General features: G+C 42.0%; 1 protein-coding gene across 12 annotated transcripts in view; it reads left to right on the top strand.

The window, feature by feature from the left end:
• The window catches only part of SYT9 (synaptotagmin 9), a 399,619-nt gene that overhangs the window by 224,700 nt on the left and 162,351 nt on the right, over positions 1-12,568 (top strand). Inside the window, exon 1 of one of the 12 annotated variants that reach the window (XM_055548773.1) lies at positions 732-831. The exons of 10 other annotated variants lie outside the window; for them this stretch is intronic. Coding sequence is in view for 1 of the 2 variants with exons in the window: in XM_055548768.1 (XP_055404743.1) it covers positions 782-797 (16 nt within the window). In the remaining variant the exon portion in view is untranslated. Of the gene's footprint in view, positions 1-731; positions 832-12,568 lie in introns of those variants that run through there. One more of the 12 variants, XM_055548768.1, reaches the window with a different exon arrangement.

Here is a 12,568-nt window from a genome sequence, read left to right as displayed (position 1 = left end):
ACATCTGAATGTTTTATTTACTCTGCACAGACCAGAATCCCATGATACAGAAAACTGTAGATTTTGGAAGCACTTCAATTGAAGCTACAGTGGGTGGTAAAATATTTTCTTACATGGACTTTTTTTTCAATTAAATAATACCTGTAGAAAATGAAGAGAGAATGGAAACCGAGCAGCAAACCTGAGGATAGTTCCCAAGCCTTCTTGTTACGCAGACAACAGAGGCCCAGGCTCAACAGGGGTGGGAGCTCAGGGATTTTGGACGCAAGAGCCAAAACACAGCTCTTAGTGTTTGCAGCTCCAATCACCATGTAGCCTGAGCAGCCTCTGCCCCATCTGGCCAAGGCAGAGGGGTGATGGCAGTGTGAGGAGGTGCCAGTCACACTGATGAGGCTGCACTTTGTAAATAGAAGGTGCAACAGAACGTGTTCTCTCAATACTAATTTTAAGCTGACTGCTTCCTTAACACTGGCAGAATCACCTGGACAGCCTTCTGAGGAAAGGGTCGAGGGTTTGTATGTTCAGACCACTCTAGGTGACTGCCCTCTCATACATTACCTGCTGGACCAGTGCCGGCTTCATCTGCACCCTAGTCACAGAACTGACCTTCCTACATACTTGCCCCAGTCCCAGCTGATGATTGTTCCAATAGCTAATCAAAGGGGCGTGAAAGGGCATGCCCCTCAGCTGGTTTCCCTGGTAACTGATAAGCTGCCTTGATGTAATTTCCTCCTGTAACTGGTAACCTAGTCCCCAGAGCAAAGTCTGCCACCATCCTGCTATGTCTGCTGCACATGGTAATGAATTGCTCCAGGACCTTGCTTTAGACATGTAAGCTCTCCCTACCTGTTAAACCATCAATGTTTCTGTTGCTGACTCTAGATTTTTCTTTCGGTCCTGAAGCTGGGCAAGTAATGGTCTTGTAGGTCTATTGGGTAGAGAGGCCTTTTAGGCCTGCAGGGTGAAGGCCTTGTAGGCCTGTGGGGTGCAGCCCAACAGGGCCAGAGACCCAGTCCTTTTAAATATGCTCCTCTCTTTATGTCAGTTAGAGTAGAATCCAGTTATGCCACTCACCAGTTACCATGCCCTAATTCATTTGACCAGTTCATGGACTTCTTAGAGTTAAGGCCTTGGAGTGATCTGTTTACCTGGCTCAGTACCTTAATAATGGTATGACCCCTGCAGACCCAAGTTAATACCCCTTAATAATCCTTGCAGTTTGCACTGAATACATGATAAGTCACTTCAGTTGTGTCGGACTTTTTATGACCCTATGGACTGTAGCCCTCCAGGCTCCTCTGTCCATGGGATTCTCCTGGCAAGAGTACTAGAGTGAGTTGCCATGCCCTACTCCTGGGGATATTCCCGACCCAGGGCAGTTTGCATTAGGAGGCGATATTTTTCCATGAGCTAAGACAACCTCGTGTCAGCCGCAAGAATGAAAACCAGGAATGGCCCTAAAACATAGCCTGCAGGTGGAGAGCACCAGTTGACTTGTGGTCACTAATAGGAATTATTACAATGGCTTTAGCTCTAGAGAAACATTGCTGTGAGCTCAAGGTCATTTGGCAAGTCCACAAGAACCACAGGATATAAGAACCTTGCCCAGACCCTTTATGACAGATGAGGAAGACCATACAGGAGCAATGACTTACCCAGGGTCACAAAATATAAATGGTAGCAAAGCTGGCCTGAGAGGCCTTGGAACATGCCAGGTATTTCCCAGGGCCTCCATGTACAATTGGGCAAGTTATGCCCTATGCAGCTTGGAGGCCATATGCATAAGCCCTGGCTTTCCCTTCCTCCTGGTGAAGTCTTGACCACATGCCAAGTGACCTGGGTTTTGCCTTTGTGTAAGAGAAGAGGTTATAAGTAGGACTTGGCTCACTCCTGTTTTATGGGAAGCCTTCTCTGAACTCCAGATTGGGTTGTATATCCCTCACTTCTGGTTTTCAGTAGCACTCTGAGTTGTAAATAGCATTACTGCAAGGACTAGTGATTCCTTGAGGGCAGGGTCTAGTCTTATTTACTTTGTGCCCATGGTATGGGCCTTAGCAAATATCAGGTGCTCAATAGAAGCTCTTTCTCTTGTTCTCCATAATTCAGCTCAGTAAGCACCATCTGGGGCTTAATATTTGCTTATTGCTGGCCCATTTCATAAAGCTGTGGGAAGCCTTGCTATTCATTAACCATGGTGACCACTTTTTGGCAGTAAGAATAAGTCTAGATGTGGAGTGGGTGAATCCTGAAAAGCTCATGAAAAAAACAGTAACTTACATTTATTGACTGTCAGTACCTTTCTAAACAACTCTAAGGGAGAAATAGTATTATCGTCCTAACGCTGCCATGAGAAAACAGAATACCAAGAGATTTATGTTGCACAACTGATGTTGGGCTGCAGACCTTGGCTGTGTGTTTCTAGAACTTGTGTTTCTACTAGTGTGAAACACTAGTGTTTCTACTAGTGTGCTTTGGTGCCTTACAGTGTATTAAAGAGTAAGGTTTCTGCAAGATTATATTTCCCAGACAACTTAGGTTCAACTATTTAAACACTAAAGCATTTAATTGTAGCCTAACATCTATTATGTACTCTTTATCCAAGATAAAGATCACCACTCAGAACCCTCTGGGCTATTGTGGTATTGAGGGGACTAAGTTCCCCTTCACTGAGTAACACCAGACTTCTGTGATTTTTGAATGTAATAATTTTATTATTGTTGTTATTATTACCTTTAAAATTGCACAGTAATACATGTTCATTGCATTAAGTTTAAAAAAATACAGAAAATAATGTATTCAAATAAAGTCCTTATGGTCACATGGAAGGGATTGTTGATGAGGGAATTCTGATACTGTTCTGGATGACTTCTAAGGTTTACTCTAGTACAGTGTTTCCACATTGATTCGGTTCCCTGAAACACCTAACATCTCATCATCAGAGCTGTCTAGTCTTGGCTGTTTCCTCCATCTGATTACATTATCACTTTCCCTACAAGCTACCATGTGATATCTTCAAGTTCTCCATGGCCTGATTGTCTAACTGAATTTCCCAGTTTTGTCTTTATCAGGCCCCCAAGACACAGCTGTTTTAGGTAAGTGTCTTGTGTTCTGAACCACATATACAGTGTTTACTTGGTCTTGTTTACTCAGTGTTATCTAGAGACCGTTGGCATCAGGTTAATCTGAGATTTGAGATACTTGTTAAAATTGGCAAAACTAATACAGTTATGTAAAGTTTAAAAATAAAATAAAAAAAAAATAATAAAGTATGGACCTAGTGTACCTGTCAAAAAAAATAAATAAATAAAATAAAATAAAAATGGAGATTAAAGGAATCTCACCCAAGACCTGCTAAATAAGAATGTCTAAGACTGAAGTCAGAAATCAACGTTTTCTCCAACCAAAACGTGTTTTGTTTTTTGTTTTGTGTTAGGAATTTGTCAATGGAGAAGGCAATGGCACCCCACTCCAGTACTCTTGCCTGGAAAATCACATGGACGGAGGAGCCTGGTAGGCTGCAGTCCATGGGGTCACAAAGAGTTGGACACGACTGAGTGACTTCACTTTTACTTTTCACTTTCATGAATTGGAGAAGGAAATGGCAACCCACTCCAGTGTTCTTGCCTGGAGAATCCCAGGGACGGGGGAGCCTGGTGGACTGCCGTCTCTGGGGTCGCATAGAGTCGGACATGACTGAGGCGACTTAGCAGCAGCAGCAGGAATTTGTCAAACATATTCAAAAGTAGAGAGAATAATATAATAAGCCACATGTACTCATTACTTAGTTTCAAGATTTATTAACCTGTGGCCAATCTTGATTTATCTGTAATTTGAAGTAAATTCCAGACATGATATCATTTGAATGTTTACATATCTGTCTATACAACATAACCACAATACAATTATCATATCTAAAAGTAATTAATAATAACCTCTAATATCATTACATTTCTAGTGCAGATTTTCATTGTCTCAAGTATTTCTTAATTGTATAGTTTTCTAGATGCTGAATCATATCATTGGTTATATTTCTTCTTTTCTGTGATACATGGGATGTTGGGAGCCAATTCTGTAGCCACCTCTGGCAACCTTACAAAACCTCACGTATGCATTTTGGCTATTTACTTCCCCCTGACTTCATCTTCATTTTACTTTTATTTTTCTTTGGCCCTGATTCCCTTGGAAAGTTTCTCCTACTGTGCTGCATTATATTTTTAAGCTGTCTCAAATCCTTTTGCAGAAAGGTAAATCATATGTTAGTGACTGTCAGTGATCTTGAGCTACCTGCTTTACTTCATTTTGCACCATTCTTTTAAACCAGTTCCTGTCATCCCAGATTCCGACCATGAGTTTCCTCTCCCTTTTTATGCCCCATCCACCTCAGTCTCAATACTCAGCACCTTTTTTTCCAGCTCTGATCTTTTTTGTTTCCCTCCTCAATTGTGATTTGAGGTTTCCTCTGCCTGCCCTGGAAACACCTTGACTCATTCTGAGCATTTTCACTGGCTCTTCTGTGCTGCCACCCTAAGTCTCTATGGCAGTGAGAGGACTAGACACAGACATCAAGTCTTTAGTTTCCAATATAATCCCTTTGAAAATTCCTGTCTTCTGGGACAACACAAGGTTGAGAGAGCAGTTCAAGTGGGGAGCTCAGGACAAGAAGACTGGGTGGGTATCAAAAATGTCATCTATTTTCCTGTTTTGCCCTGAGCTACACTGTTGTCATAAGAAGTAGAGACGGAGCAGGACTGACAGTCAAGGGACTAGGGCAGTAGTTCCCAATCTCCAGTGCCTTATTTATGCAGGACAGAGTTCTCACAGCTCTGAGAAGACACAAACAGATGGAACAATATACCATGTTCGTGGATTGGAAGAATCAATATTGCCAAAATAACTATACTACCCAAGGCAATCTACAGATTCATTGCAATCCTTATCAAGTTACCAATGGCATTTTTCACAGAATTAGAACAAAAAGATCTCAGAATTTGTATGGAGACACAAAAGACTCTGAATAGCCAAAGCAATCTTGAGATAGAAAAATGGAGCTGGAGGAATCAGGCTCCCTGACTTTGAATTATATACAAAGCTACAGACATCAAAACAGTATGATACTGGTACAAAAAGAGAAATATAGATCAATGGAACAGGATAGAAAGCCCAGAAATAAGCTCATGCACTTATGGTCAATTAATCTGTGACAAAGGAGGCAAAACTACACAGTGTTGGAAAGACAGTCTCTTCAACAGATGATGCTGGGACAGCTGGATGGCTACATATAAAAAAATGAAACTAGATCATTCTTTAGCATCATGCACAAAAATAAGCTCAAAAAAGATTAAAGACCTAAATGTGGGACCAGACACTAAAACTCAGAGAAAAACAGAATACCCTCTGACATAAATGACAGTAATATCTTTTTTGATCTGTCTTCCAGAATAATGGAAATAAAAACAAAAGTAAACAAATGGGACCTACTTAAACTCAAAATCTTTTGCACAGCAAAGGAAATAATAAATAAAACATAAAGACAACCCACAGATTTGGAGAAAATATTTGCAAATAATGTGACCAACAAGCGATTAGTCTCGAGAATTTACAAACAGCTCATGATGCAAACATCAAAACAACTCAATCAACAAATAGGCAGAATACGGAAATAGACATTTTTCCAAAGAAGACATAGATGGCCAAGAGACAGATGAGAAGGTGTTTGCAAATAAAACTACAATGAGGTATCACCTCACATCAGCCAGAATGGCTATCATCCAGAAATCCACAAACAACAAATGTTGGAGAGGGTATGGAGAGAAGGGAACCCTGCCCCTACACTGTTTGTGGGAATGTAAATTGGTACCACTGCTATGGAGAACAGTATGGAGGTTCCTTAAAAGACTGAAAATAGAGCTACCATATGACCCTGCAATCCCACTCCTGGGCATATATCCAGAGAAAAACATGATCCGAAAGAATACATGCACCCCAGTGCTCATTGCAGCCCTGTTTACAATAGCCAAGACATGGAAGCACCCTAAATGTCCATTGACAGAAGCGTGGATACAGAAGATTGAGTACATATATACAATGTAATACTACTCAGTCATTAAAAAGAATGAAATAATGCCATTTGCAGCAACATGGGTGGACCTAGAGATTATCATACTGAGTAAAGTAAGTCAGAGAAGGAGAAATATTGTATGACATCCCTTATATGTGTAATCTAAAATTATATAAATGAATGTACTTACAAAATGAACAGAGACTCTCCAGCTTAGAGAACAAACTTTTGGTTGCCAGAGGGACAGATGAGGGGAAGGGATAATTAGAGAGTTTGGTATGGACTTGTACACACTGCTTTGTTTAAAATGGAAACCAGCAAGGACCTACTCTATAGCACATAGAACTCTTCTCAGTGTTACGTAGCAGCCTGGGCGGGAGGGGAGTTTGAGGGAGAATGGATGCATGTACGCCTGTGGCTGAGTCCCTGTGCTGTTGACCTGAAACTGCTACAACATTGTTCATCAGCTATACCCCCGTACAAAATATAAAGTTCAAAGTTCTCACAACTCTGAAGCAATGAACAAAATAAGAAGTGTAATAATTTTATTTATAAAGCTCAATATAGTATTTTCAGTATACTAACACATATATATGGAATTTAGAAAGATGGTAACAATAACCCTGTGTACGAGACAGCAAAAGAGACACTGATGTATAGAACAGTCTTATGGACTCTGTGGGAGAGGGAGAGGGTGGGAAGATTTGGGAGAATGGCATTGAAACATGTAAAATATCATGTATGAAACGAGTTGCCAGTCCAGGTTCGATGCACGATACTGGATGCTTGGGGCTGGTGCACTGGGACGACCCAGAGAGATGGAATGGGGAGGGAGGAGGGAGGAGGGTTCAGGATGGGGAACACATGTATACCTGTGGTGGATTCATTTTGATATTCGGAAAAACTAATACAATTATGTAAAGTTTAAAAATAAAATTAAAAAAAAAAAAGCTCAATATAGTATTTTAAGGGAATGTCATTTGTTTCTGGGGTTAAAACATCCCTTCTTGTATGATATAAGCATGAGAGTAAAGAGTTGTAAGTTTAAAATAGGTATTAGCAAGATAAAAAGTTGATAGCCTGTGTCAGTCTTCTGATATTTTGTTCATGAATCTAAAAGCCTGAACAAAGATGAGCTGACAAGGGTAAAATGGCTTTTCCAGGTTTGACTCGGAGGGACAAATGTGCTGGGGAACTGAGATGATCATTTTTGTAATGATTTTCATGATATTCACTGCTTTGTTCTTCATAAACCAAGGAGCAGGGTTAAATAAGGACTGTTTTTCAGAAATGTTTGGAGATTACAAACCCAACTTCACCTGAATGTGCTGCCACATGTACTTCATGTACTACAACAGCTTAAAAAATGTTTTTCATTTTTTTCTCAGTAATATTTACTCTCTATAAAAAGTTAACTTGAAAGTGAAAGTCTCCTCTAATTTCATCCCAACAGAAATGGTTTGCTCTATCTCCGTGTGGTTTTTAATGCAGAAAAAATTTTAGCATAATTTTGCCTAAGTTTTCTGAACCTTTGGTTACCTTCTTTTGAATTTTTTATTTGTTTTAGCAATCGTGTTATTTTTTTTCCTAAGAAGATTGTCTTATTTTCTTCTCCATTTCATTCTCGTAGTCTGCCCTTGCTTTATAGAGGAAATACATCATGGAATTTATGTAGTTACCATTCTTTTGCTCTTTTAAGTGGATTTTTTTCCTTTACAGTTCTGTTAAACTTTATAACCTCAAAACCAGCAATTAGTTTTAATGCACTTTTTACTGTTTTCTTTGATTATCACTAATTCTTGTGATATCTAGTATCTAAGTATATGTCTTATCTAGAAAGCTCTTCCCTTCTTGGGTTATCTATTCTAACATAAAATTTTATTTGTTTGTTTGGAGAATTCCATAGATTTTATGCAGGAAGGGGTGCATGAATCACGTATTTTCTGAGTCACTCATGGCTGAAAATGCCTTTCCTCTTGTGATAACGTGGCTGGCTGTGGAGTTCTAGGGCTACAATTTCATAGTTAGACCAGGTGAGATCTTAGGGGAGTCTGATTCTGGTTACTGCTACAGCCATACTTATCTCTCTTGGCCAGAGTTTTAAACATCTCACTGAATATATGGGTTAATTTTCTCTTACATCGATTTGTTTTATGTCAGGTGTCCTTTATTCTGATGGCTCAGCTGGGTTCGCCTCTTGCAAGTTGCTGATTTTGTCCTGGGACTCTGTTGTTGTCATCGGTTTACACATTCTTCCCACCCTTTCACAGTGGAGCAGGGCAACTACTGTTCCTTTCCATATGATGTGTAGGTGCTCAAGCCATGTGTTCTTTGGGCAATAATATTTGTCATTCTAGAACAAGTCTTCAGGCTAGCAGGGATTCCTTGGAATCATAGGTGTCCAGCTGGGATGTCTGCTGGGTCTAGGGGTGTCCTGGTGCCTTGTGTCCAGGGTCCAGGGATGTTGCTGCAGTACTTCATGTCGTATAGCGAGGGCTAGCGGCCTGCAGAAGAGGGTTCTGATGGTCAGGCCTGATGGCAGGACACGCCGTTCTGCCTCTTCCCTGAAGGGGTGTTTTTCAGCAGCTCTGGGTACAGACTGATGCACAGTCACCCCAGCCAGCAGCACCTCTGAGGATCTGGATCCCAGCTGTGTTACCTGCCATGTGCCTCATTTCATCCTGGATCACCAGCTGGTTATTCTCTTGACTCTTAGACAGAAGGGCCAATTACACTTTTCTATTTTTCAGAAAAATTATCTTTAATAACTTTTTGATGATACTGTTTACTTTTTTCAATTTTTATTATAGAATATATGTCAGTGCCAAAGAATATATATGTGTGTGTGTATGTGTGTATAATACATGTAGTTTAAAAATCAATAATAAAACAAATGGCCATGTACCTACCACCTTACTTAACCAATAACTCCTTTTCTGAAGTAGCAATTTTGTGGTTCTAAATGGATTCTCCCTCTTTCTTTCCTTAGGCTGTGGGTCAGAGGTGGATGGTATGTGTGGCCTTAGTGAGGCTGAAGCAGCTTTCTAGTACTTCTTTCTGAAAAAGGAGAGAAAAGTACAAGTAGAGTGTGTAAAGAGTGCCCTGAGCTGTTTGCTATCAAGAAGTCCTGATGACTGCACTTAGTGGTTGGTGTGGCTTTAAGTCACTGTTGGTTTCTCCTGGTGCTCTCTGACCCCTTGCTGACCTATAGGGCACCTTTGTGCAAATGAGGAAAAGCCACTCTTGCTGTTTGCCAGTTGTTTTCTGTAGTACCTGGGATGCACAGACATCTGTCAACAACTGTGAATGTGACTAGTGGCTCCTGGAGCTTACCGGCCACACAGCCTTAACTCACGGTAGACCTGGAGGTGACCACAGGGCTCTCTGGTGGGCTGCATCAAATGTACAGTGAATGTGTGCTATGTTTCAGGTGCCCTTTAAGTGCCTGGGATTCAGTCCTAAGAGGGACAGACAAAACCCCTGCTTTCATGGATCTCCCATTACTGGACTTGGGAGAAAGGTGGTTTGGGGGTACATGAGCTGAGAGTCAGCTAACAAGTTGAAACAGTTCTTGAGCTGGGTCAGGCCCTATGGTGACTAGCAGAAATAGATCTAGGATTTACTCTATTTAGCATGTTGTCAATGCCAAGTAAACCCTGAGAGGCCATATTGTGCCAAGCAGATGAGTTCAGAGCTCAAGTAGGATTCTGAGTGGAGGGTGACCAGTGGCCTAGACAATCCTGGGTAAAATGTCTTGTCAATGTGATTATTGATCTCACCTCTTTTCCCTCTTAAAAATATCTTAGTCTTGGACAGTAAATTATACGATCACGTTTATTAGTCAACTTTTTACTGTAGGGACAAACACATTCAAAATCTTGGTGACTTAAATAAAACATCAACTGTTTAAGTTTTGCTCATGGATCTATGGATTGTTTTGCTGTCCTGCCCAGTCTGTGCATCAGGTTTAAATTTGCTCTTCATTCTGGACGCTGGGCCTGCACCACAAGTCTTCCATTGTGGCACCTAGGCTGAAATAGCAGCTGCCTTCTCATGGCAGAAGGTGGGAGCCCAATAGTCCTCTGCTCCAAAGTGGCGTGGGCCATATCTACACATACTTTATTGACCAGAGTAAGTCATGTGGCCAAGACCAACGTCAAGGGTTTGAGATTTATGCTCCATCGTTGGAGGGGGCACTGTGGTGTGGAAAGGTGGATATTTGGTAAATGATAATATATAATCATCATATCACACTTGTAACCTTTCTGCCTTCCAGTGTATCCAGCCTCTGCCATCCTCCTAGTGGTGTGTATGTGTCAGGCTGGTGCTGAAGTGATTAACATGATGCAGAGAAGGGGTTTTGCCTCTGTTTGGATTACAGAATGTATTAAGGGGTTTCACTGTTGTACAGATTGTTTTATTTTTAGATTTCATTGGAGGGGGTAGAGGTTGATCTTTGCTGTGGCAGCCTGATTCACTGGGAAGGGTTTCCTCCTTCCCGGCACTCCCAGTACTACCACCTGTCATAGGAGTTTTCACCACCAAATTTTCTATCCTGCTGTGTGAGCTGTCAGAACCAAGTAGAGCCTGTGGCCAAACCATGTTCTCTCCCTCCTCATGTCGGGGCGCCATGATTTGTGATTTCTAGTGCCCTTTACTTTGCCCCCCTCGACTCTCTTCCCTGTCCCCCATCCCTGCCTTTTTTGCTCTGCACCTGAGATTTTTAATTTCTATTTTTCCCTCAGCATTTCTTCATTGTTGTTTTTTTGTTGTTCAGTTGCTCAGTCGTGGCTGACTCTTTGCAACCCTGTGACTTCAGCATGCCAGGCTTCCCTGTCCTTCACTGGCTTGTGTTAAATGTTCAGCCCTGATTGGTTTTTCATTTAAAACAACCCCAGAAATGCCTCAGTGTTAGAAAGAAAGTACCTGTCCTTGTTTTCCGTAGTTATATAGTTTGCTTATCCTGTTTCAGTGATATTTGAAGAGAAATGGGATAAGCAAAGATTTTGAACTCAATTACCAATGTTGAAACTGGAGCCCCTGTGTTTCCAAACAGAGATATGAGGTTGTTTCGCCACAAGGGCAAAGATTGATTGGGAGGCATAGAGGAGATACATCAGATCCATCACTAGCCCTGGCAGCTGGCTTTCTGTCAAGGGCAATTTTTCATGAAGAAATTGTCTTATCGTTTCATAAAAATGATCGAGTACCTTAAGAATCATGTTGAAAAACGCTCAGACAGCAGGTGGTCAGCTTAATTCCTTAGGGAAGTGACTTGCAGGATGGGTTCACATGCATGCCTCAGCTGTGTCATGTCATGGGTTGTTGGCGTGCTGTGGATTGTTGACATTGTGACTGTTAGGTAACTGATTCCTAATTTTCCCCTTCACTAGAATAGGAGTCTGTGAAGGTTGGAGTGTGTCTGGCATGTTCTCCATTGTGTCTCCAAAGCCTGGCACAATCCCTGGCATGTAATGGACATCCAGAAAGCTTTGGCTGAAGCAATGCAAATATTAATGATGGACAGTAAAGGCAGAACCTGGGACGAATCCTTGGGGCCTCAGACTGTAATGGAGCCCAGTAAGGGCAGGTAGGGGTGTTCGTTAAGGAAGGAGTTTATAGCACCACGGTGCCAGGAATGAGTTCAGGATGATGCCTCAGCCTCTCCCTGGCTCTACTGTAGGGTGGGGTGGAAGCCTGGAGAGGGATGGGCTTTGTTCCGAGAGTTGGGTGCACACCTACTAGACACTGCACTGCCACGGACCCTGGCTGAGGCCGTGGGGCCATGCTCTGTGCAGCAGATGTTGTTGTTGCCCCACACAAGCCCTCTCCCTTGACACTTGAGCATCTGCCTACTGACCTCCTAGGCCAGCCCTGCATTATTTGAAATGTGGAAATTTTCTGGCCACAGAAACTTACTTTGCCACCCACATAGCAGATGCCCCTTGAGAGCTGCCCTCAAATCAATAACTGAAGGGGATTGATGCTATAAGCAACCCAGGCCCCTGCAGCAGTTTAATCTCTGTTCCTCCACTGTGGCAGCTGGCTTGACAAAGCCCCCTCCCCCTACTGGCTGCTTTCTTACCCCCTTGAATTACTTCCCTCTTCTAACTGGGTCACTTCCCTGTTCCCCTACCTATGTTTTCTTCACCTTCTAAATAAACCTCTTGCCCTTGACCACTTGTCTCAGCTCTGCTACTGAGGAAACCCAAATGTGACTGTTGTCCGCTGGTCCTGGGCACCTGACCACCAGGTGGTGGGTATTCTTGAGGCTTGAGAGGCCTTGAGCTGCAAAATGCTTAGACCCTTAAAAGCTCATATCAAAAAGAGGGAAAAGCACTCTAATTTTATCTTGTTTTAAAAAAGATGTTACTTAAACGACTCCCAAATTATACTGCTCTTTGAGATGACAGAGGAATTTTTAATGATGGTTGAAACCACTCTACTCCCAGAATATCAATGATTTTTACTGCTGAGGGGGCAGGGTCTCAGTTGCCTTGCAGGGCATTC

This window comes from Bubalus kerabau, chromosome 15 (genome assembly GCF_029407905.1).
Source record: "Bubalus kerabau isolate K-KA32 ecotype Philippines breed swamp buffalo chromosome 15, PCC_UOA_SB_1v2, whole genome shotgun sequence".
Taxonomy (NCBI): Eukaryota; Metazoa; Chordata; class Mammalia; order Artiodactyla; family Bovidae; genus Bubalus; species Bubalus kerabau.
Note: the sequence above shows the minus strand (reverse complement) of the source record. Positions and strands in the feature narration are given on the sequence as shown.